Consider the following 24,155-nt stretch of genomic DNA (forward strand, 5'->3'; position numbering starts at 1 on the left):
GGGGATGGTCAATTACGTGCTCCAGCAGCACGTTACATAACACATTCTTAACTCATACACGCTTACCCGCAATCTAACTATCATGTATTTTAAAATTTCTAAAAAATACGTCTAAATATGTATTACTATTGTTACTAGTGAATATCGTGTTGCAAATTATCATTTTGCTACCAAAATATTGATTTAAAATAAATTATCTACTTCTAAACGAATGGAAAACGTGCAAATTATTATTGCCCATACATTTATGTACTATTGACTTAATATCCTTTTCTTTCATGAAATGATACGAAAAAATACTCTTAAAATAATGGTATGATTCTCTAACGATTTTATCACTTATTATTGTGCTGATTGAAATTTACAACATGAAATTGAACCTTTTCCTATTTCCTTGCTGATATAGTAGATGAATTTCTAGATCCAAATATAATTTTCTTACCCGTTGCAACTTTTCCTCTCTTATTTAGTATCAACATTTAGCGTCATTACTTCGTATTTATAATTAATAGAACCATTTATCACAAATTAAACTAGTTGATTCGATAAATATTTATTAGAACGCCTATCATACTAACTATGGAACGATCAAGAGCAAATGCGAATGGCTCTAGGAGATTGAAAGCTTTGGGCTGGATCATACTTTTGATAGCAATCGTGTCATCTATAGGTCTTGCTATTTATTACATAACACCAACAGGAAAGTATCCTAATAAGAAAATTAAGACTACTAACCGTGCAGCTAAAAACGATTATCAACATGAAGAAGTAGCATCACCTAGTACAATACAAGCATCAAATATTGAAACCAAGCCTCCGGCCGGACCTGGACTAATTCCCGAAGGAAAAGATTCAGAATCCGTAGAAAGATCCCAAGACAATGAGGATGAAGTTTCACTAACAAAAGATGGAACCGATATCAAAGTAGATCCTGCCGCTTACACTAATGGAATTGACAAGGGCAATGCAATGGGTGATAATTTTGAAACAACAGAAGAAATCAATTCGCCCAAAGGACTCCAAGAGATACTAAACAGAGATGTCAAAGCCAATGTTCTAACTGAAAATCTCCCTGAAAAAACGGGAAATCCTGTTGGTTATAAATCAAGTCAAAGTGGATTGGACAATTCAGGTGAACAACAATTAGAAGGTGTAGTTCCAATAAAAGATGCAGCACCAACAGAAGTTATAGACCCAACAGAGGATGCAGCCACTGCTTTAAAAGGAAAAGATGTTGCCCCGTTAGAAAATGTAGCACCCAATGTAGAAGAAGGTGTAGTTCCAATAAAAGATGCAGCACCAACAGAAGTTACAGATCCAACAGAGGATGCAGCCACTGCTTTAAAAGGAAAAGATGTTGCCCCGTTAGAAAATGTAGCACCCAATGTAGAAGAAGGTGTAGTTCCAATAAAAGATGCAGCACCAACAGAAGTTATAGACCCAACAGAGGATGCAGCCACTGCTTTAAAAGGAAAAGATGTTGCCCCGTTAGAAAATGTAGCACCCAATGTAGAAGAAGGTGTAGTTCCAATAAAAGATGCAGCACCAACAGAAGTTATAGACCCAACAGAGGATGCAGCCACTGCTTTAAAAGGAAAAGATGTTGCCCCATTAGAAAATGTAGCACCCAATGCAGAAGGTGTAGTTCCAATAAAAGATGCAGCACCAACAGAAGTTATAGACCCAACAGAGGATGCAGCCACTGCTTTAAAAGGAAAAGATGTTGCCCCGTTAGAAAATGTAGCACCCAATGTAGAAGAAGGTGTAGTTCCAATAAAAGATGCAGCACCAGTAAAAGATGCTGCCCCCAATGCAAATGATATAGTGGTTCAACAAGATAATAAGACTAATGTTATAGTTAAGGGTAAAAATATTAAGAAAAATAAATTGAGAAAAACCAAGGATGTAAAAAAATTGGATGGAATATACGAGAAAATGTCAGAAAAGATACCGTATAATAATCCAACTGAGCATGATAAGGTTGTGCCAGAATAAACAATAGTGACTTTAATTTATAAAAATTAGTAGTTAAATATCCGTTAGTTCAAAAGGTTATTCTTCAACCCCCTCATTTATTTGAAAGTATCTCAATTCATAAACATGTTCCTTAGTGGCCACCACGCGCAAGAAATCCCTCAATTGTTGTTTCTTCAAGTATTTTTTAGTCAAATATTTGATATATCGCTTTGAGAATGGGACTCCAGTAGTGATGACAATCTTGTTTTTCTCCCTAATGATGGTGATCTTGTCACCTAGATTTCCGGTCTTCCCATCAACCTTGATTTTATCACGCAAATACTTTTCCTAGATAAATCGCGACACTTACAAGACCTGAAGTATTGACAATGTTATCATTCGCAGGAGTGGTACAATCCAGGGTATATTTGGTCTTTTGAAATTTTGATGAACTCTTTGAGCTGGATGTGGAAGCTTTGGGGATGCTTGCCATTGTAGCGATCTGGATATAATATTGAAAACGAATTCTTTTAATTTGCTTCTACTGGAATCTGTAATATGTACCTTAATATGCACAACACAAGTGTATTTATAGGTCTAGTACGATGCCCCACCAATATTTTTACTGTCTAATCGTGGTTTGTAAATACATCATTATTCACAATTTCTATAAACTATTTTCATACATTGTACCGTTTGAAGCCTAATCAAATAAATCTACTCCTCCAAAACTATAGTATTTGCCACATCATAAGTATCTTCCATTCGTTTTACATAGTTTGATTGAAATGGGATAAACATTCAGATAATCTTTTATGCATAAGAATTGTTCACAACTTTTTTAAGATAAACTTTAAGAATTGTACAACTTCACCACTGTTGTCTCAAAACCAAAGTATAGTTAGTTATTTGTCAATTTCATCTACAAATAATTATTCGTTAGGGTTTATATTGTTATCGATTATTTTTAGGCGGTTTATGTAATGATTTATACAAAATTTGCATATTGTCCCCATAGTTAGACGTGTATAAAATTCCGTGTTTTATATGTGTTATATGCTTTGACTATGGCAAATGAGAAAAAGCCTGTGTAAGTGCCACTTCTTTACATATTTAATTTGTGCATTTTTTAATGCAGGTGTGATGACATTTTCAAATATCCAAACTTAAGAGTAAACCATCTCAGGTGAGAACCACCTCTGTTAAATCTTATCACTCATAAAATTAACTTAGGCATTCACTATCCATTGCTAGTGACAAAAAAATAGCAGAGGGACTGAAGAAGTCACTGCTTGAGTTGGTAATTAAAGATGAAATGCTACCTTATTATATCAATCTTTGTACTCAGTTCAATTGGACCCCAGATGAATCAACTGTAAAAGTTAGCAAACAATTTAACTCAGTGTCTGGAAGAGAAGAACCAGAAAGTCCTTAATAATATGACGGAGAAGATTTCATATGCGGAGGAGCAGTTTGGATATGAGGAGGTGAAGGATGCAATTCAAGCCAAGGCTAATTATTACTGTAAAGTAGGAGATAAGGTACTTACTTATACTAACTATTAGGACAATGCCTTGACTGAATACAACAAATTGTTCGACAAAACTACAGGAATAGGGTCTAAAATGGATGTATTACTCGTCATTATAAGACTCGGGTTTTTTACCAACGATATACAGTTAGTGAAGAAGACGATAGCCCGTGCTAAAGAGTAAGTAAAATATTTGAACTAGGCAACTTGAAAAGGGCGGAGATTGGGAGAGGAGAAATAAATTAAAGGTCTATGAAGCCTTGCAAATGATGGTTTGCAAGAATTTCAAAGGAGCGTTAGCCAATTTCCTAGAAGCAATACCCACTTTCACAGCCACTGAATTAATTTCCTATGACAATCTAGTTTTCTATACTGTATTGTTATCTATTGTAAATCGCTAGTTACTCAGATCATTTTGGATAGAGCGGACCTTAGGAAGAAGGTACTGGAGAATCCTGATATGATAAAAGTAATACCTCCCGGTTCGTTCCTATATAAATTCGCCTCCAGTTTGTATTCTTGCAAATACAACGACTTTATGACGTGTCTAGTAAATGTATCTGAGATGATCAAAAATGACATCTACTTTTCAAACTTCCGGAAATATTACATACGACAAGCCAGAATTCCTGCCTATAGTCAATATCTAGCGCCTTTTAAGACAGTAGAACTTGAGAATATGTGCAACGAATTCGGTTTCTCAAAGGAATTCATAGAAGAAGATCTGGTGTCTTATATTTGTAGTGGTAAATTATTTTGCAAGATTGATCGGGTCAACGGAATTATCGAAAGCAATCATCCCAATAGCAAGAATTTACTCTATGCAAACACCATCAAACAGGTATAATCACACTTATTTTAGGGAGATATACTATTAAATAGGATACACAAACTATCCCGCCTAGTAGATATTTAACGCTTACTAATTTTGTTACTCATTATTATATCACTGACGCGTTTACGATAGATTTAAGCAAAATTAAGAAAATAATCTAAATTTCTCTAGTTGACTGACTCAGGTTTCATCGTATTAAATCTGGCAATGCTATTTTTGTAAATCTGCAATCCATTGAGCAGCGCTTCCCATCTTGCCTTGTTGAACTCGCGTTTCATCGCTGATTTTATATACAATGTCTGGTTTTTTTGATCTTCCAATGCATTTATAACTCCCCTGCTAATAGCTGATACCACCAGCTCTTCAGTTTCTTGTGCAGATAAACCTACTTTATCAGACAATTCGCTCATAGTAATACTGCACAACCCATTGACAATGACCTCTAATGACAACATTCGTATCTTTTGAACGCATTCTTCTATATCTATTTCATATTTTTTGAAGAAATCTGGGTTTTCTGCACTAAATTTTTTGAGTTCATCCTCATTTCCCCTAGCCATAATAACTACAAGTTGATAAATATCCTTGAATTCAGTATTATCCAACTATATAACAATGTCACTCACGTATAACACGCATTTATACTTTAACAAAAAGTCGTAACATAAGATGTTGGGATTTTTTAGACTTTTAATGCACAAATCTGATGTGGCATTTACAGTATCCGGGGATTCAATTAGTTCTGGCGTTTTGCAATGCTCAGCCCTTAGTTTCCAAAATAGGTATGATTCCTCCCTGTGTTAGTATAATAATAGACACAACCTATGCGATGTCAGTATACGAATATATTCAATATTGTAATGTGAAACAAATAAAACTTACAACTTTCCGAAAATTTCCAACTCTTGCGCAATCAAATGGTATACCTTCACCTTCTGTGTGTCATCCAATTGTACTGTCTTTATCCACTCATAAATCTAAATCATAATTCAGCTTACGAATCTGATATACTGGATAATTATCCCAAAACAATTTGCATTGGAGGCATAATTTAGGATCGCTATTAGTACCCGAGCTCTCTGCTTTGGAGAATCAATTAAAGTGTTGTAAAGTAATTGCATGGCCTTAATTCTTAACTCTGGAAATCGATGGTCTTTTGCTAGTACTTCAAGTAAACATCCCACTGCCTCATCCATTAAATCTGTCTCTTTGAACCTGAGTTGGAGCATGTACATGAGGATGGTAAAATATTCTTCAACACCGCGATTTGCCTCACCGATAGTTAGTGATGTTTCTTTCTCTACCTGTACATTGTTTTCAGTTGCCAGTAGAATAACCGAAGTCGTGTTATTATCTATAGCATCCTTCAAATGGTCCAACACCATTTCGTGTTCGGAAAGGAAAAGCTTGAAAAGTTCAAGGGGGTTTTTAATCACCTGCTCACCATTTTTTTCTGTAAATTGGTCGATCAACTTCTCATAATAGCTGGAAGCTGATTTAGGTTTTAGCTTTTTCATGATCGATAGGATGTAGTCGCCCAACGACACGGCACTAATAGTCCCCTCCATATCATCAGAAAGGGGTACGAAAAGAGACATGTTGAACACTTGATCAAAAACTCCTCACAGGTAATCAACCACAGCATGTGCTGGATTTTAATGGGGGCTTATCTATGTAACATGGCACTTGATAACACTATGTATTATGTTACTATGCGGTACTTATAATTGTACAATTATGTGATCAATCTATTCATCATCCTTTGTTGGCAATCCTGCTTGTAACTCTGCTGGTAACATATGGGATAAGACTGTTCCTCCAAATGGCAAATTTTTGATACTGACCGGTATAATGTTATCTAAGTATTCTTTTTCAACGAGGTAATTTTTATTTATCTCCGTTGAGTCATTATTGATTTTTTTGCGGTAGCCTACATTAAATATTTCTGACCAATGAAATTTCTACTTGCATTAATCCTATCGTATATACCAAATATTGTATATGTTTCCAAATCAATATCAATCAAATCGATGAATTCGACGATCTGAGTATCTTTCAACTCGTCTGCCGTGTCAATCGCCACAATTCTAGCGATGTTAAATGGCCAGGGGGTCCTAAGAAATTTGGATTTTCTATCCATTATTTCCACGAACAGTGGATTATTATACATATTTTCAACATCCAATGTCATTCCGTACCCAACGAGCGAGGTTTCTACATTATTAGCTTCACAACAATGTTATTTTAACGATTATATTACCTAAAGTATCATTATTCACCAATTCGAAGTTTCCTATTGGTTGGATTTCTAGATTGTAATCTTCGCTAACAGCCATTTTATACTCTGCATCAATTATCCATTACCAAGGTTTCTGCAGCCATTTTCACCCATGAAATACAATTTCAAATGTAAAAATTGCGCTTTGAGCAATAGTACTATAGTCATCGCTTCTTCTCCTTCTGTATTATCAACCTGTAAATTATTAAATATAGAATAGCCAAAAGTGTAATTTTGCGCTTCTATACTATATATTTTTAAAAAGGTTTGATCGTGTTGATCAAAATAATATGATATTCTCATGGGATGGATGATCTCACTCCAATTACCATTTAAATTAAATGGTAATCTAATCATATCTTTATAATTTCGTAATTTTTTTGTATCAAATAAATCTATATAGATTGCTTTTGGAAAATCATTATGTGCATTTGAGTTAGCATTATTATTTGTGGCTATATTATGAGTTATCCACTTTAATTCAATTTTGGAAACTGTATATTTGTCGCTTGCATGTGAATTGGGTGTATAAACGCAACTTTTCGCTAATTTCATCAGAAGATTTCTATCCACCTTATTTGTATCATCAACTTTATCAACAACGGGATTGCTTCCAATTATGTTAGTGTCTAAATAAACAATTACATACCCTTGCCTCTAATCCTGGACAATCCCGCATTCTCTTTAAATTTATCTGCCGCTTTGACCACATTATTATTGACATCTGAATCAATTGACCAAAATGAAATTATTTAATAGTGTGCCATACCTTCTATTTCTGGCCAGGTGAAATATATTATTAGTGACGTTGTTACTATTAGAGCGCTGGTTATGACCACACCAATAATGATAGGTTTCTTGTTCATAATGATTCTATCTCTTATGTTAGACATTGCAGTAAGTTATATGATTTATAATTTTTCCCTGATAAATATGTTTAATATACACTAAGAATGGGTTTTGAATAACTACTGGCTGATTAATAACCATGTTAGATCCATATCACGCTCACTGATTCTACAGCTCTTTATTCCTAAAAACACCCAAACGGCGAGGTAAACGATGAAAATGAGCAAAAATATACTAAATTATACTAAGTATAGATGGTTACTATAATTATTGAAGCATTTAAAAATTATTATCCATGTTCAACTGAAAATTGAGTGGCGCCTGCCCGTTGACCTTTGGCGGGTCCTCGTTGTTGATGAAAAGCGACAGTCTTAGCTCATCCACCGATAGAAAATGTTGCTTGCTGATGATACCCGGAAATATTTTGAAATCCCATTGGTATGGGTCAAAGTAGGTCCATATGTACAGTTGTGAAGGGGACTGGGACGAAGCTCCATGTGCATTTCCATTTGGATGTTTATTTGTGAGCCATAATTTGTAGTGTATATTAAATACCCAATTTGAATTGTATAGCTCTATAGCAGCATATCCGTGGAGGATATCCCCAGGCAAATTGTAGAAAATGTAAAAAAGAGAATCTATATTGAAGTCGGCCATGTGATTATTCTTTGGAGGCCTGGCTTGAAGATAGCACTTGGATTTGTAGAATCTACATATACCGGACGGTTACCTTAAGTCGTGTTTAATTTTATCTACATTCCACGGAGTAATATAGAAGGGGAAGTGCGATTCAGCAAAATCAAAGTCTACGCCATAAGATGTTAGATCCGTACCCAAAACTTTACTAGGGGGCTTGCCATCAATTGGACTGATCGAACTCAAAAAATCCATCATACCATAGTTGTTGTTCATGTATACTTTGGCCTTGGCAGCGTCGCTTAGCAGCCTATCGTAGTAGCCACTGTCCGCCATCATCAATCTACCAACATCTAGTCATAGAATATCTATGGAAATTATTCAAAATACAAAGTATTATAGAATGAGTAACAATTAAATGCACTGTGACGATGGGTAGTGTGAGGCTCGAACTCACGACCTCGGGATTATGAGACCCGCGCGCTAACCAACTGCGCTAACCACCCGCAACAGGCCAGCAGAAATTATACATTACATGCGTTAAGAAATCTGCCACGTCTTTATATACTCCCACAAGTTTCCAACCTTCATCGGTAAAATTCCCACAAAAACCTAAGGCAAATATGCAAACAACATGCCTAAACTCATGCATCATTTACACATATTGTACACGTCTCTCAAATTTTCGCTAAAATAGTTAAAATTAGATTCTCCAAATTAATGTTCCATGAGTTATAAACCTAATATTGATGAAATATATCTGGGACACACGGCCTTCATGTGCTGCTTCTTTGACACTATGGCCGCCATATCCGGGATAACACTGTGCCGCTGTTGTACACTCTGCAATAAATCCTCCCCAACCCCCTGTGGGAGCTGGAATATTAGCAAAGTCAGGGGTTCTTTAAACTCGGACCACAATATTCCAAAACTAATGACCACCCCGCGCCACAATTGCTTGTCCTCCCAAGCCCTCCGAGTCACCAGCGTAGGCATCACGTGCTGAACCACTCCTCCCCTCACAGACGGAACGTTTTGCACAACCTGGCACAATAACCTTCCAAATATGAACGAAATGGGTTGCTTATCCTCCACAATCATCGTACAGGATTTGACCACCGAATGCAGAGACATAATTACATTTTTGGGTACATTTTGTGGCCTGCGTTGATTTGTTTCAACCAGTGATATTATGTGATCCAGCAATATAGCTTGTTTTTTTCTATCCAGATTTTCATTGTTGAATCTGTATACGGCGATCAGCAATTCCTCTGGCGACAACCATTGCTGATTGGCACTGGAAACCTTCTGATCCATGACACTCCTAACATCAGCAGGTACGGATAGTACACTTTCTATGCAACTTTTAACAGCTCCCTCATTTGTCTCCACTAAAAACAGATGGTTCAATAAGTCTATTGCGATATTTTTTGGCAAAAATGCGACAACTGGTACGATTGAAACAGTTTTGCTCCAATTCTTAAAAGTACTTATACACAGCAAAATGGTTCTCATTTCGGCAGAATCCATAGACAATTTATCCACAATGTTGTACGTTGGCGCGGTCCATTTAATTGCAACATTAGTTAATATATGTCCCATTAAACATGTCTTTGGGGGCACTGATAAATAGTTTTCCAGTATTACATAAAAAATTTCAATGTGTGTTGTACACAAGTTGCTAAGGCTGCTAATTATTGCTTCGCTAATACCACTACAAACTCTCCCATTACAGTGTTCTTGCTCCAGAGCGTAAGAATCAACTGTGTATATGAGCGCCGATAGCAATTGAGGGCTCCTGTTACATATTTCAGAGACTGCGTTTATTGATATGCAAATGGCTCCTACATTCAAATTTTCGATTATCTCATCGCACATATTTTTCAAAAAATTGTTTGGCACTAGGAACCTTTCCAATGAACAACCCTTTTCACGATTATCAACGCGTTCCTCTTCACTCTTGCTAGTGTCTTTGCCTGTAGGCCCTTTACTATGATTTAGACTATCCTCTATATCAATTGTTGAATCTTCAATATCTGTTTCATCTATGGGCATGTCTCCATCAGATTGACTTTGAAATATAGGATACTTCCTTAGGCACTTTAGGAATATGTAAAAAATAGTCTCTTGTAACCAAATGTTGTGTATGTAATGTGGATTATGCCAATCCAATTCACAGTCATCCTGTAAATTATCCCACATGTACAGCACGTTGTAGAGTATCTTGTCACTTGAAATGTCAAACACATTCCTTTTGCACCTTACACATACTGTAACTTGAATTTCTGCAGACTGAAAAACTCCCAGAGACTTAATCCAATCGGTGAGCAGTGTAATAATCTCAATTGGCCATTGCCAAAGTGGTGGAGTTAGCGCCATTTCCAGGTTAGAGATATTGAGAGATCTACCACCAGATCCACATTTATTGCAACTTTCCCCAAATCTATTAGTTACAAGTATAGAGAGATAATTATGCAACTTCTCAAACTCTTTATTACTATACCTACTAGTTTGACCGTCAAATGTCATGTACAAGCCCTTGGTAGATTCTATGAGTTTGTAAAAAAGATTGCGCACAGAAGGCGTTTTATGATACAAAGCCTTGAAAAATAGCGAAAAAATGCGCCGTTTGGCGCCTACAGATTTTGATTTTTTCAGTATATTCGATACTAGGGAAAATACTAGTAGAGACCCTCCCAAGCTATCCAGCAAACTGTAAAAACGCTCTATTAGCCCATCTGTGATACAAGGTATGGAGAGGACGAATGAACAAATCGACTTTATATACGCATCACGATACGCCCTGTTAATGAGCAGCTTATCTGAATAAAATCCATCAAAACACAACTGTAACAACTCATCATAACTCATATTATCCCTATTATTACCAATGTGAAGGCGATTAAAAAATCCTGCCAGTTCATTACCATCGCATTCCTGTTTCACCAATGAAGATGAAGTTGAATCTATATAATTTAGTACGCTTTTATGGTATAGTATGTCTGACACACAGTTGAAATAGTTTGACCACTCGCTCAGCGCATTTTGCAAGGTCAAACCATCTGGATTAGATTTTACATAGCGGTTCAGATCCAGTTTGGCTATGAGACTGTTGATATACATGGTCAACATTTCACGAACAGTTTGAGGTTCCAAGTAATTGTCGAGCAAAATTTTGTTCAAAAACTTTCGCTTCACAGAATCCAAATATTGGCCAGATTGTGTGAGTGACCAATCTGCCTTGAGTATTTGATTTACCACCATTTTGGAGTAGAACTGGAAGTTATTCATTACATCGCTTGTACTTGCCACTTTTACACCAATGTCATTGGCACTTTCTGTTAGCAGATTGTCTTTCATCTGTTTGAATTGCACTAGTTCATTGCCAGTTGGTTCCAAATTTGTTGTGCGAGTCGTTACTGTGAACTTGAGCATATCAGGAGTAAAATATAACACTTTACAGGCTGGTACATCCGAGTACTGCAAAATATCAGTCCTCGACCGGCCCTCATTATTCTTAGTAACATCGTATCCTAGTGCCATGTCTATCAACTTTGGCAGTGGCTTGGTAACAGCTAAATGTCCAATTAACTCAACCCTTTCTGGTTTTGTTATATAATAAATTGGACCCCTTTTCTCAAGCAATTTGCCCTCAATGTTGTTATCCAGAGGAGTAGCACATAATCCACCAAAGTCCTCAAAATTGCAGGACATAACATATACCTTATTAGCATCAAAAGGTGCAGGGCATTCCATAATTACCGAACCTATGCAGTGAATTTCTCGGTAAATGATGTCTAAACCAGAAATATACCCACATGCGCATAAGCATTCTGATATCTCTTTATGCAGCGATATCGATATCTTAGATGCAAGTATGCGAATTAATTGCTTAAAGACAAATTTATCAATAGAACCCTTTTCACTGAATTTAGGGGCAAAAGTACTTATTGGTTGATTTGGATTGCGTGAAACAGGCTCTAGCAATTGCTGTAAATTGGGTAATAACTCGTTATAAGTTAGGGGGTAGCATGCAATCACCAATGAACACACATGGGTGGACATTAGAAACTTTATTTTACCAAGATCCGATTTGTCGTCTTTATTTAAATACTTGCACAAAAGTTGTACATTCTCTTCCCTCCACCTTTCGAAGTAACTTTTCAAATTAGATTTTCTGGTGCATTTGGAGAACATTATTGGCTTCAATTCGCCATATGAGATTGTACTTGCATTTTTTGATAAAAATTTGCAAACACAATTACACTCGGGATAATTTGGATTTTTGGGTTTTTTATGCGCCAATCCATCAATACCGATTTTGGCCGGGTTAAAATGATTCTTACTGTCATAGATAATATAGTCAGAAACATCAACCTCTGCAAATGCCTGCAGCTCCGCTGCCAAAATCTTGTATATGAGAAAGATTGCTTCGCTAGATTTGGTTGATTTTAACAGTGAGGAGTAGGTTGACCTTAGGCATTCATAATCTGCCAGTACATTCTTAAACAACCCAATGCCGCCTGGAATATATAACTTTTCAGACACCAAGTCTTGATGGCTATGACACTCAATGACGTTATATATCAACGTGTCAATACATAGACTGATAGTATCTAGCGCTGTCAATGCTACATTCTTGTTCTTATCAGTTAACAAATTGTATAGATCGGTTATAAGTAGGGATGAAAATCTGCCATCAGACACAAGTACCAATTCAATAAGCTTACAAAGCTCAATTTTTGCATTAACCCCCCCTTTAAGCTGCACCTTTCGGATTTTGGCAAATTCCTCCTCGAATTTCCTCCGTTTTCCACTTTGCAACAATCCAAATGTGCTAGTAAAAGTTCTATTAACATCACTAGTCATTTCAAACACCCAATATTATAACTTCAGGGATATTATTGCGATTTTTAGCTATCTATATAGCCTATAAATGCGATAAACTATACGCTATGTAATTACATAGCATTGGTCTTTTACCTATGGGGTCATAAAATATATCGTCTTACGTTCCGTAATCTATCATTATATTTAACTTTTTTCGTGATAAAATTTATACGATCTTCCACAACTCCTATCATAAACATATATTACTTATGCAAATAGACCTACTTTTGTGCATTAGCCCATTTGGAGTACAGGACATTTTGTCTAAATATGCTATCGATTGAATTCTCTTTCATAATATTTAATTCATACTATTTACGCATCTTCATCCATTTAAATATATTTACTACACTATTAAATATGTTGGAGTTCGAAAAAAATTAATTATAAAAGCACAAAATACCCCTTAAAGGTTTTTCAATCAATTCAAATAGACTACATATATTTTACAACATTATAACAATGTTTTGTAACAAAATAACGGATATTATATGCAACCACCAGTGAACACAGACCCAACTATCTCTTCATCTGTAATTTGGACATATTTCTGCCCTTTCATCTTCTGAAACACAACAATCCCGGCTATGGCCAACAAAATAACAAGTGCTACGCAAAGGCCAATGTATAAAGGTGATTTTAAAAAGATATTGCTTAAATTAAGGTCCCACCCACCAATACTGTTCTTCGTATTAATGTGCTCTTCTACATTAACACAGTCCTCCACATCAACACATTCCCTCTTGCTAAACATTTTTGTTGTGTCGCATTTTTCATTACCTTCAATACATTTAATTGGAGCACATTGGTAGGCACCTTCTTTTTTGCACTCTTTGGAACATGCTGTCCACTTATCTGTTTGAATGTATGTTGTATTTTTTGGGATAATTTTGATGGTTGGAGGATTTTCTTTGAAGTGAATTCTATATATACACTTATTTCCGGACTTCACTGCTAAATTCAACACATTTTCACCAGAATCACCCACGCCGAGAAATTTGTCGCGTATTAATTTGGTTATGTCAATGTCAACACGGTTCGTTTCCTTATTAAATACACCAGAAAAAAATTTCAATTTTTCCGTTAATAGAGTTTCAACGTTCGAAAACTCACCATCTACAACTGAAACTGTGTTCTTTGGGCAAGAATAACCAAAATCTTTTAAATCCGGAGACATTTTAAGATTAATCGTTGCAGTCATATTCTGACCTAGATCATTTATATAGCTATAAATCTGACTGTTCATTTCAAATTTAATGGTTAAAAACGTTTCCAAATTAGTATCGATATCCGATGCGTTTGAAATCCATTTTCCTGAATTCTCAACTCCAGCGCCACCACCATGGATAGTGAAAGTTTTCGATTCTATACTAAAAGGTTTGATAATTTCCCCGATACACTTAGGATTTATGGACTTATCATCAATTTCAGTTGCATTATTATCTTTTTCCTTAGTGTCTGTGCTGTTGACATTTGGATCGGGGGTTGTAGTGTTTGTATTCTCTGTAGTATTTTTTTGGGTTGATGCTGTAGGCGTAACTGAATTAGATGAGTTTGTATCAATTAGAGAGGCATATACATTATGCACTGCATTTACAACTTTAGGTTTTTTATTATGCTGCATTACTCCTACCCTGACACCAATGGATACACCTATGATGGCGGATAAGACATATATAGTTGATAACGGACCAATTCCCTTCATTTATAAGCTAGTTAGTTTAGTATTAAAATTATGTATATTTACATATTCTATGTGTCTAATACAATTTAAAGCATAAATGTTGCACTGCAAGGCATGAGATTTGAAGTTGCTGCGTTCCTACATATTATGCTTGGCCTTATCAACAATATTTGTGGTTGAATTCGTTTCTTGGCAATCCTGATCAAATTGTGTAGGTTGGGCAAAATCCAATATCAAATGCCTGCCGTATAAATGCGTGTGTTGAAGTGCTTCCAGGGCATTGACGGCGTCTGATTTGCTTTCAAACTCAACAAAAGCGAACCCTCTATTACTATTTGACATGCTTTTTGGTATACGAACTGTGCGCACATTCCCATAGAGAGAAAATAGTTTCCGCACTTCTGATTTTGTGGCTTGGAAGGCGAGATTTTTGATTGATAGTTTATTGCTAACCTTACAAGTACCGATTTTGCCTCTAGCTCTCGTACGTTTGACGCTTTTTTTTACACTATGAGTCTTGTCTGCCAAAGAGAACTCGAGTAAATGGCCATCTAGCAATTTGCCAGTCAACAATTTAATTGCAGCTTTTGCTGCATCTAGTGTAACAAATTCAGCGAAGCCAAACCCCATAGACAAAGTTTTATCCTTAACACTGTCGTATCGAGTAATTACTTTGCAGGTAATTAATCCGTCGCACCCGGACATCAATTGATGTAGCTTTTCATTATTAGTGATGAAATTCAAATTTTTTATATATATAGATGCATGTAACCCGTCGACCATGTCATTTGAATCGTCTTCATAACAATTGGGTTCTTCTTCTTCATAGTTGCTAGTTTGTGTGTTTAAATTATCTATAGTTGGGGCGTGCTTCTTATATAAGTGACATGGAGCCCACTCCAAGTATATTGGCATCCCCAAATAATTTTTGTAGGCCAATCCAGTAAATGCCTTTTTTGCATCTTCTGCATTCAAATATTGTACAATACACATGTTGCGATAGGGAGAGATTGAAAAACGCATCAACTGCCCTTTTTTAGCGAATAAATCCCTTAGTTCATCTTCATCCGTCTTAAAAGACAAGTTTTTAACAATAATTGTATCACATGAACGTAATTTACTGCTATCATCATCACCATTTAAATTATTATGCGATTTAAAATGTTTGAGCTGCGAGCGCTGGAAACAATCAATGTCAACCCCCTCTTCATTTAACCAATTTTTCAATTTAGCAATAACAGCAGTCTCGGACGAGGCAGCTGTTACAGCTACTGAATGCTTATCTGAGGTTCTAAGCAATTGGTCCCTACTAATTCCCAGCTCATCTGACACAGCTTGAATAGCCGTGTTTATGTCAATATATAGTGTATTCCATATATCCTGATTCTCAGCATCTTCCATCAACCGTTCCTTTAGTTCGGCTTTGTACCCCCTTTTGCAAGTATCCCTCTTTTTAATGCTTATCCTATCATTGCTAATATCGTCTATAGCACCTGTGATGTTAACTTTAGCGGGTAATATACTTAATAATCTGCCACAAAAAATAGTCTTATCCTTCTCTTGCAAAAAGCGGCCAGCATCCACATCAAACAAAAAGGTTATATAGGCGAATCCTCTAGTCAAATTCATTACCTTGTTATTATCAGATTCAGTAAATTTACTCGCCGGTATATGAATTTGGGTAATTGGACCAAAATTTTTAACCAACTTCCTCAATTCATCTTCGCTTACATTATATGGCAGGTTGAATAAAACAACTCTATTGAATGATTTTTGTATGTTAAGATCATTGTTACCATCCAAAGTGACAGATCCACTGGGGCCTATTATGTCGGACTGAACAACTTCATCCTCTCCCTCTTCATTGAATATCTTCCTGGTACGAATTGAAGCTACTCCAGCCTTCATATTTCCTTTTATATTATCCTTAGTGGAATTATCAACTTCAATAGATTCAGTTGGAGGTCTGGCAAAATCGACAGTAATCTTACATGAACGTACATAAGTGCCGTTGTAATATTCCTTAAACTTCTTGGCAAATTTTTGATTTATAAATCCAATAAAACACACCCCTTTTGAAACTTTACCATTTTCAAACACTTTAGCCCCTTTATTACTAGTTGATGTATGTTTACTGCGTAAATTTGGATATTTATGTAAGAGCTGACAATCTGTAATCTGGAGGCCCAACTTTGACGCATTCTCCGTAAATATCTTCCTCAAAGTCTTATTGTCAAGAGTCAAAGGGAGATTTTTAACTATTAATCTACTGCCGTCAGTAGTGGTGGCCATTACATGATAGCAGGGAGTATACTTGATTGATTATAGGGCATAACATCTATGAGCCACGGATTCATAGACTAATCCTACCACTATATGAGGAAAAACTATCTTTTTATTTTTGTTACATATAAGAAAGTTATTAATTAGCAATTCCAAACGGATTAACGGCAGTTAAACTATGAAATAAATTATTAAATTACAATATGCGTTACTGGTAATTGTAAACTACCACTGAATATGAATGGGATAATTAAACATGTAAAGAAACATGAAAAAATCAATTTAAGTTATATATAATGCAATTCTGGGAAATTTCCATTAAAATTTGTTTTGAGAATGAGCAAAAATTTTATTATAACAACTGCAGTGTACTATCTGTCAATTGGGTATATTTTCACAATTTTTGATAAAATCTAGAGGCTAGAAGATAAATGCAGTGTGTTTTATCAACAATATGATAATAAAATGAGCGAAATTGTGATAAACGGAAATGATGTGCTCAAAGTGAGGTTAAATACTATTACCTCATATAAGAATCTATTCATGTATAGAATTTTGTTAATTGCCACAGCTTAGAAAATGCTACCCTTCTCTCACCCAACCAATGCTATCAAATATTTTTAACATAGTCATCCTTGCAGTTTCCCCTTTAACATTTATTTAAATGATTAATAAACAAAAAAGTAAACTAGTAAGAATTGCAATAATGATGAATGAATCCTATATTTCCCATTTGCAAAAAGTAGTGTTACTGGGTTAAAAATTTTGTAATACTAATCTGAAAGTTTCGACGCCAAAATAGTTGATGATAGAAAATACGCTACAATGGACCCACTGAAATATACATCCATAACGAATCCAGTTTTAAGCATTTCACTGCCTCATCTTCCCCTTTCCAATGAACAACTAGTTGGCATCTTCAGCCAGTATGCCATAATGTACGATGATTTACATAATAAATTTATGAAGTGATAAATAGCTAAATTCAAAGATATTGATTATAAGTAACTCCTCATATGACATATCAGTTGAAACCCAACACTTTATAGTGGCGATGAAATATATGGCTCAATTCTAATTTAGAAGCTAGTGGAGAGAGTAAGGGTTATGGTGCTATTACATTATAAAGAATTGATTAGTCTGTATTTGAGAATAGTTCAGCACAGGAAAGTAAGCCAAACTACCAACAAATCCCTTCTATAAATGCGTTGACAAAAGATTTTTGTTATCAAATTGGTTTAAAATACCACGTCTACCAAATTTGAACAATTATTTGTTAAATATGGAAATATTGAAGTCTGCATTTGTCACAGATGATACAGACGAGAGCAAGGGATTTGACTATCAAACTTTCTAGAATTACTGAGATGTATTTTAGGTTGTTTAACAAACAAAAATCTTTATGAATCTCCAAATAATACCCGCTAAATTTGCCATACAATACCGCAAAAATGAGAAAGAGATATAACATTAAATACGTCAAATCTACTCACCATTACTACCCTAATTCTTTGTCTATTGACTATAACCAACACCATTTATTGGATACCCCCAATATGCTAATATATTATCCTGCCATATGACTAAAACATTGTTTCACTACCCCAAGCACCAAACGTATGACAATTGGGTATATAGGCTATTCTACCTACCAGAGTTACTCAACTATGGCATATATGTCAATGGAGATTGAATTTATTTATTACGACCAATAAGTTACACCATCGGTTTATTGGCATTGCATTGCACTATTTAACAACCTAGATAACTTTGACTATTTGATTGTTGGTTAATGCGATGATCCATTTTAAAAACAAAATTACCCACTATACTACAATCAAACTGTTGTAATGGTCAATGTGCTAATTGCGCATACTGTATTGTCAAATTCAAACTTTGATTTAGATGTTACTTGTTTTTTAATGTTTATGGTGATAATTATACAACCCTCTTATGAATTTAATTATGATAATTAAAAAATACAATTGATTAATTATAAAATCGTCGACCTTAATAAATAGACTGTAGGCTGATTGTGAAAATAATTAATTTATTAAGTGAATTTCAACTTAACTGGGGCCGGTCAATGGTCCATGTCACAGAAAAACTCAACATATATATTTACGAATTCATAACTACACTCCTCAGTGAAGATGGACAAATGGACAATTTACACACTTTGGCTAGAAAATCATGCATTATTAAACAAATAATTATATGTATGAAACGAGATTCCATAACATCTCTACGCCAGCTATACTACAATAGCCCATTAGTATTCAAAAATCAAACCCAAAGCAACAAAATCCTAGGTTTGATTACCAAGGAGATCGAATTGACTCGAGAGCAATTGCACATACATGCTTCGGAAAAGGGTTTAATTGCCAGTAAGCATATCAAAATTAACAATTTAAAAGGTATAACTTATTTATATAGTCAATCACAAAAATATTTACATACAATCGGATATCGGTGTAGGGACTAACCTATATATATAGGACAAGTACTACGTTATACTCAATGGGGTCAAACCACTTGTTCTATCCAAACTTAAGTTTGTACTTGTACTAGTGATGTAATTTAGATAGTGGAAAAGGAAACTATTTTTAAACAATTTGTCACCTCAAATTTCCTTGAGATGTGCGTATAAAATGACTTAGTTTCAATACCTGTGCCATTGTCTGTACCAAAGGATTCCCTGGTGATGCAACCACTTACAAAGATTTTGGAACCAGGAATTTATTACAACACCTGGGAACTATTGGTTCAAAATTTTACGTACTTACTGATTATAACCCTCATGGTACCATCAAACATATTAAGGATTACTGATAGCATTGACACTACACAGACGCAATAATTCCAAATATTGTAACAACAGCTTAATTAAGACACAAATCATATACATTTACACCAACTGTTTTGGATTCAACTCCTTATCAGCCCTAGGATTTGTAGATACAAAGAATCATTCACTAGGAGGGATAAAGCCATTCTATTCAAGTAAACTAAGGGATCAATTAGTCTAATAGGAACAGATAAAGATGTTTATATCTGTCCATCAAGGAACACATCAAATTCGGCCGCTCATAAGCAAATAATCGATATCAATAACTGGAGGTATACGCCGAATAAGTAGTACAATAGCATTGGGAATGAAGAAGTTAAACTTTGGTTACCAATTGGATTCCATTGATCACATAGTATCCGACATAGTATCTTTGTTGCATAATGAATAAATGCGTATTTATAGGTAGATTATTGCGTAGGAATTACTTCCATGCCGCAAACCGGCATATTCTAAAGCCTCCGTATATAATTAAACAATTCATAATGGTGCCGTTTATGTTTATCAATGACTATACATATTATCAATGGAACATATCAAATTCGCGCCAAATATTCACCCACAAAAGGAACAAATTCGGTATGATCAAGCACTGGAGGAGGAAGCGCAAAAAGGTATTGATTAGAAAGTCTTTAATCCCTTGGAGACCTGAAAAAAAGACCACTAGATCTTACAAAATGCCAAAAGAGAGAAGGGTATTCAAAATAGGCTGGAGCAAGAATAAGAAGGGAGGGAGAATGCTCAAAATTAGGCGCCAACGTTGACAACTAGTTTTTAATTTTATTCTTTGCCAGTATAGCTTCCCTTATCTAAATAATTAGTAATTTACCTGTTTGAATCTGTCTAAGCACTCCTTTGGCGTTTTTCCAGGTACCGATTTTGCGATTTTGATCCATCTTGTTTTTTGGTCAGGGGCACTGGAAGGTGGATTAGCCTCTAATGCCTTTTCAAAAGCTATTTGCTGATCTCTACTCCATTCAGCAACTTTGACACTAGTAGCAATAGTACTGACTACGTCATTTCCAACACTGGTACTATGATTATCACCGGTAATTACTTTAGCGATTGTAACCCCTGATGCTACTTCATTAGCCTTTTTAATGATTTCCTTTGTAGATCTTGAGGGTATGTAATTAGTTATTAGCTTCCATCTATCAGCTGTACCCACTGGATAAACCTGTATAGCTTTCGCAAGTAGAGATAGTTCATGGATAGACCACTCGTTAGACCCGTTGCTAGATACACCAGTATTACTTTTAGTACAAGTATTATTGTTTTTACTAGTACAAGTGTCATTGGTTAGGTTCGAACCGGGATCTTTGTCTCCATCCATAACATTGGAATCACCGTGCTGATAGACACTCCATTCTTTCAATATTTTACTCCTAATTTCATCATCTATATTGATGGTAGGAAAGGTTGATTCAAACAATTTAACTGCATTGGCATACTCCAGAGTATCAGTACCATTGTAAATAGCGAATACTTCATTCATTTGTAAAACAACTAAAAAATTCAGCATCATTTTGTACAACCTATTGTAATCCATATTTGCCAGGTGGGCACTTAATTCGTCAATGTCTAATGCCTGCGTACTATTGAGGATGAGTTTAATGTGATATTTCCATTTTTTGATAAGTTGCTTCTTTGCCTTCATTTCCTGCAATTCCATTCGTACACGATCCAACCTCAGCTTCTCCTCCCGTAGTATCCTTTCCTTTTCCTCTCTCTGTTTATGCAATTGCTCTTCCTTCTTCTGAAGTTTCAATTGCTGCTTCTGCTGCTGTCTGCGTCTGATCCTTGGATCTGTGGCTTGGGCAATATCTACTAGTTTTTGTATCCTGATAATATCACTTTTAAACATTTTTTTCTGGATCCTTGCATTTTCCCTTTCCATCCACCTTCGTTCCTCCCTATTTTCAGTCCCTTCGATCGGATGGGGGAAATGGGCACAGAATACGCGCTTGCTATCAAAGTTACGCCAGAATATATAAAAATTATCTAATTCCTCATCATTAGTGTCGTCATTACCAAATTTTGGTACCGGTTGGGTTTTTGACCACTTGCCATTTAAGTCAAAGTATTTTGACATAAATGTGTAATAATTATCGCCAATGTTGTTTATTTGTGCCATTGTCGGAATTGATTCATCAAAAGGCATCATGCATTCGTACTCAAAGCGCAATGATTCGTCAGAAAGTATTGCATAAGCATCTTGTACTGTCAAAAACAGTTTATTTTTTTGCTCTTCACTCATAGTACAAATTTTGTACTTGTCAATGTAATCGCTAATAAATTTATCCTCCTTAGACTCTCCCCTTATACTGCTTGTTTTCAAATTGGCAGATTTGTCTGGGTGCAGAATCATGGCAATTTTAAGGTACGTTTTGCGTATATGCGCCGGTGAATCTGTTTCATTCACACATAAAAGGGAGTAAATATCTTGGTTATTTTGTGAAAATTTTTTTACCAAAGACGTCACTTTGCGATCTGCGGTTTTTCCGCGATTAACAAAATTAACACCCAAAACTCGTTCAACTTCTTCTTCAATGGACTGTGTTTTATTGGATTGAATGGAATATTGACTTAGGAATGATTTTGCCAGATCGTATTTAAGTCGATGAGAGTAGCAGCCTTCCAATAAAGCACCTTTACTCTGATTAGAGTTAGCTAAACATGCATGTGATTCAAACAAGTCAACATAATTTATTGCTATATTTTTGCATTCATCAAACAATTCTGCAGTAAGAATTTCTACATCTCCTGCGCTAGTGTCAAGTGACATGTGCCATTCATGTCGTGCAAAGAATGAAAACCCAGCCGGTTCCACAGATTTAGACAATATCCCCGCTGGCAAACTAATGCATTTAGTACAACTAGACTTATTGATATCCTCCAGGGACAGCATTCTAGCTAATAATTACCTCTCCAGACCATCAGACTAGCATTAGAGAATTTGATAACCCCCACAGGTATGCCGCTAGACATAGAATCTCACGGTATTATTTTATTGATATTAAAATTGTTTGTAAACATCAAAAAAGCAAAAATGCCTACACATACCAACAATAACAATTCTAATGGTACTAACTAATATATACAGTGATAATGAGGACTATTAGGAAGAAGTTCAAGCATTATCACAAGGGAGAGGCGGGTAATTTTTTATTGATCGATAGGTCGTATCTGTATCGTTGGCGGATCTAAGGATTATACGGGAGCGCCATATTTAGCAGCAATGGCTTCACTTCTTACAGTAACTCACAACATATTTTAGGGCGCCGATTTATGTTACATTTGGACTTATAGTGATGCAGCAGTTGTAATTAAATCTTATTCTCCAGATTTAATCGTATCACCGGTAAATTCACTTATAGTTTAGATATTAGATAACATTATAACATTACCACTTGATGAAGTATGGATGAGTTTGATTTAGTTGAAAAAGAAGTTGGGTCTCATGGATTCTATAGTTATTGGACCAGGATTGGGCAGATCGGATATTACTGCAAAAATTGTCGAATTGCTCATAAAATTATGCGTTGAGCTAGATAAGCCAATGGTAAAACCCCATCATAAATAAGGTTTTGGACGCGGACTCTCTATACTATTTCGGATTCTACAAAAACTTACTAGCCACTTATCACAGGTGTATTTTGACACCAAATCATAGGGAGCTAAAATATATATTACACCAACCCACTGATAACATGAATGCTAGTGGCCAGGAAACTAGTTATTATGATAATTACATTGTAAAACCTGAAGCAATCGATAATTTGAAAGCTAAATTTCCAAACAATACAATCATCTGTAAAGGGCGCCTCGATGTTATAATTAACAGCGAGATGGTCAAATATTGCAACATACAAGGTGCGATTAAAAGGGCCGGTGGACAAGGAGATATCCTGGTAAATATCATATGTGATTCAGTGTGGAATAATCGCAACTTTTTTTGCTTGGGTTAATAAATCAAAAAATATTTTTACAGATAATAGCCTGAAGATAACTAGCAGCATTGCTTATGAAGCGTGCCGATTGATGAGGAAATGTGCTAAAGAAGCCTGGATAAAACATATGAGGGGTCAGTGATTATTTATTTAGGCATGCTAGCATCTGATATTCTAGGTTTTATATCGCCTAACTTTAACCAATTGTATACTAAGAAAATTTCTCAGAAGTCTATTGACACCTAACCAATATTATTTATGGTTAATTTGTATATTATATTTCACAATTCTAATGAATTATAACTAATCACTATACTAGTCACCATTGTATGTTTATATATTAGGTATTTTAATTATTTATTGCTAATAGTAGAAAATAAATATTACGTGTATGCCAATGAATTTATTCCTAAAT

The 24,155-nt window shown here is 35.4% G+C and overlaps 13 protein-coding genes and 1 non-coding gene across 14 annotated transcripts; 5 read left to right on the plus strand and 9 right to left on the minus strand.

The window, feature by feature from the left end:
• On the plus strand, positions 580-1,995 carry BMR1_01G02940 (hypothetical protein; the record flags this gene model as incomplete). Its single annotated transcript, XM_012792199.1, has 1 exon — positions 580-1,995. One exon carries the CDS (start codon positions 580-582, stop codon positions 1,993-1,995), a length of 1,416 nt encoding a protein of 471 aa, XP_012647653.1.
• Positions 2,053-2,449, minus strand: BMR1_01G02945 (large subunit ribosomal protein L22e; the record flags this gene model as incomplete). Its single annotated transcript, XM_012792200.1, has 2 exons — positions 2,053-2,304; positions 2,327-2,449. 2 exons carry the CDS (start codon positions 2,447-2,449, stop codon positions 2,053-2,055), a joined length of 375 nt encoding a protein of 124 aa, XP_012647654.1.
• Positions 3,024-4,403, plus strand: BMR1_01G02950 (26S proteasome regulatory subunit N7; the record flags this gene model as incomplete). The annotated part of the gene is made up of 8 exons (XM_012792201.1): positions 3,024-3,046; positions 3,095-3,142; positions 3,190-3,337; positions 3,360-3,497; positions 3,522-3,667; positions 3,690-3,876; positions 3,897-4,328; positions 4,350-4,403. 8 exons carry the CDS (start codon positions 3,024-3,026, stop codon positions 4,401-4,403), a joined length of 1,176 nt encoding a protein of 391 aa, XP_012647655.1.
• On the minus strand, positions 4,490-5,920 carry BMR1_01G02955 (Eukaryotic translation initiation factor 3 subunit M; the record flags this gene model as incomplete). Its single annotated transcript, XM_012792202.1, has 4 exons — positions 4,490-4,927; positions 4,949-5,117; positions 5,205-5,299; positions 5,321-5,920. 4 exons carry the CDS (start codon positions 5,918-5,920, stop codon positions 4,490-4,492), a joined length of 1,302 nt encoding a protein of 433 aa, XP_012647656.1.
• A 150-nt stretch (positions 5,921-6,070) lies between these two features.
• BMR1_01G02960 (hypothetical protein) lies at positions 6,071-7,493 on the minus strand (the record flags this gene model as incomplete). Its single annotated transcript, XM_021482945.1, has 6 exons — positions 6,071-6,252; positions 6,273-6,536; positions 6,583-6,666; positions 6,687-7,229; positions 7,250-7,324; positions 7,370-7,493. The coding sequence occupies 6 exons, from the start codon at positions 7,491-7,493 to the stop codon at positions 6,071-6,073; spliced, it is 1,272 nt and encodes a 423-aa protein (XP_021337531.1).
• A 235-nt stretch (positions 7,494-7,728) lies between these two features.
• Positions 7,729-8,424, minus strand: BMR1_01G02965 (Probable NOT transcription complex subunit VIP2 (Fragment); the record flags this gene model as incomplete). Its single annotated transcript, XM_012792204.1, has 2 exons — positions 7,729-8,158; positions 8,180-8,424. 2 exons carry the CDS (start codon positions 8,422-8,424, stop codon positions 7,729-7,731), a joined length of 675 nt encoding a protein of 224 aa, XP_012647658.1.
• BMR1_01G02966 lies at positions 8,518-8,591 on the minus strand. The gene has a single exon. It is a non-coding gene; the product is annotated as a tRNA-Met (tRNA).
• BMR1_01G02970 (conserved Plasmodium protein, unknown function) lies at positions 8,818-12,954 on the minus strand (the record flags this gene model as incomplete). The annotated part of the gene is made up of 1 exon (XM_012792205.1): positions 8,818-12,954. The coding sequence occupies one exon, from the start codon at positions 12,952-12,954 to the stop codon at positions 8,818-8,820; it is 4,137 nt and encodes a 1,378-aa protein (XP_012647659.1).
• On the minus strand, positions 13,463-14,680 carry BMR1_01G02975 (hypothetical protein; the record flags this gene model as incomplete). Its single annotated transcript, XM_012792206.1, has 1 exon — positions 13,463-14,680. One exon carries the CDS (start codon positions 14,678-14,680, stop codon positions 13,463-13,465), a length of 1,218 nt encoding a protein of 405 aa, XP_012647660.1.
• A 117-nt stretch (positions 14,681-14,797) lies between these two features.
• BMR1_01G02980 (MRD1, RBM19, multiple RNA-binding domain-containing protein 1) lies at positions 14,798-16,951 on the minus strand (the record flags this gene model as incomplete). Its single annotated transcript, XM_012792207.1, has 1 exon — positions 14,798-16,951. The coding sequence occupies one exon, from the start codon at positions 16,949-16,951 to the stop codon at positions 14,798-14,800; it is 2,154 nt and encodes a 717-aa protein (XP_012647661.1).
• A 2,077-nt stretch (positions 16,952-19,028) lies between these two features.
• On the plus strand, positions 19,029-19,592 carry BMR1_01G02985 (meiotic recombination protein SPO11, putative (SPO11); the record flags this gene model as incomplete). The annotated part of the gene is given in 4 exon segments (XM_012792208.1): positions 19,029-19,359; positions 19,379-19,416; positions 19,441-19,506; positions 19,527-19,592. 4 exon segments carry the CDS (start codon positions 19,029-19,031, stop codon positions 19,590-19,592), a joined length of 501 nt encoding a protein of 166 aa, XP_012647662.1.
• A 581-nt stretch (positions 19,593-20,173) lies between these two features.
• BMR1_01G02990 (conserved Plasmodium protein, unknown function) lies at positions 20,174-20,554 on the plus strand (the record flags this gene model as incomplete). The annotated part of the gene is made up of 1 exon (XM_012792209.1): positions 20,174-20,554. The coding sequence occupies one exon, from the start codon at positions 20,174-20,176 to the stop codon at positions 20,552-20,554; it is 381 nt and encodes a 126-aa protein (XP_012647663.1).
• BMR1_01G02995 (DnaJ homolog subfamily C member 2) lies at positions 20,558-22,698 on the minus strand (the record flags this gene model as incomplete). Its single annotated transcript, XM_021482946.1, has 2 exons — positions 20,558-20,599; positions 20,620-22,698. The coding sequence occupies 2 exons, from the start codon at positions 22,696-22,698 to the stop codon at positions 20,558-20,560; spliced, it is 2,121 nt and encodes a 706-aa protein (XP_021337532.1).
• Positions 22,699-22,764: 66 nt separating this feature from the next.
• On the plus strand, positions 22,765-23,986 carry BMR1_01G03000 (Carbohydrate kinase; the record flags this gene model as incomplete). Its single annotated transcript, XM_021482947.1, has 9 exons — positions 22,765-22,873; positions 22,894-22,947; positions 22,970-23,046; positions 23,068-23,151; positions 23,173-23,208; positions 23,230-23,352; positions 23,375-23,701; positions 23,724-23,874; positions 23,895-23,986. 9 exons carry the CDS (start codon positions 22,765-22,767, stop codon positions 23,984-23,986), a joined length of 1,053 nt encoding a protein of 350 aa, XP_021337533.1.

Source organism: Babesia microti, chromosome I, assembly GCF_000691945.2.
Source record: "Babesia microti strain RI chromosome I, complete genome".
NCBI lineage: Eukaryota > Apicomplexa > Aconoidasida > Piroplasmida > Babesiidae > Babesia > Babesia microti.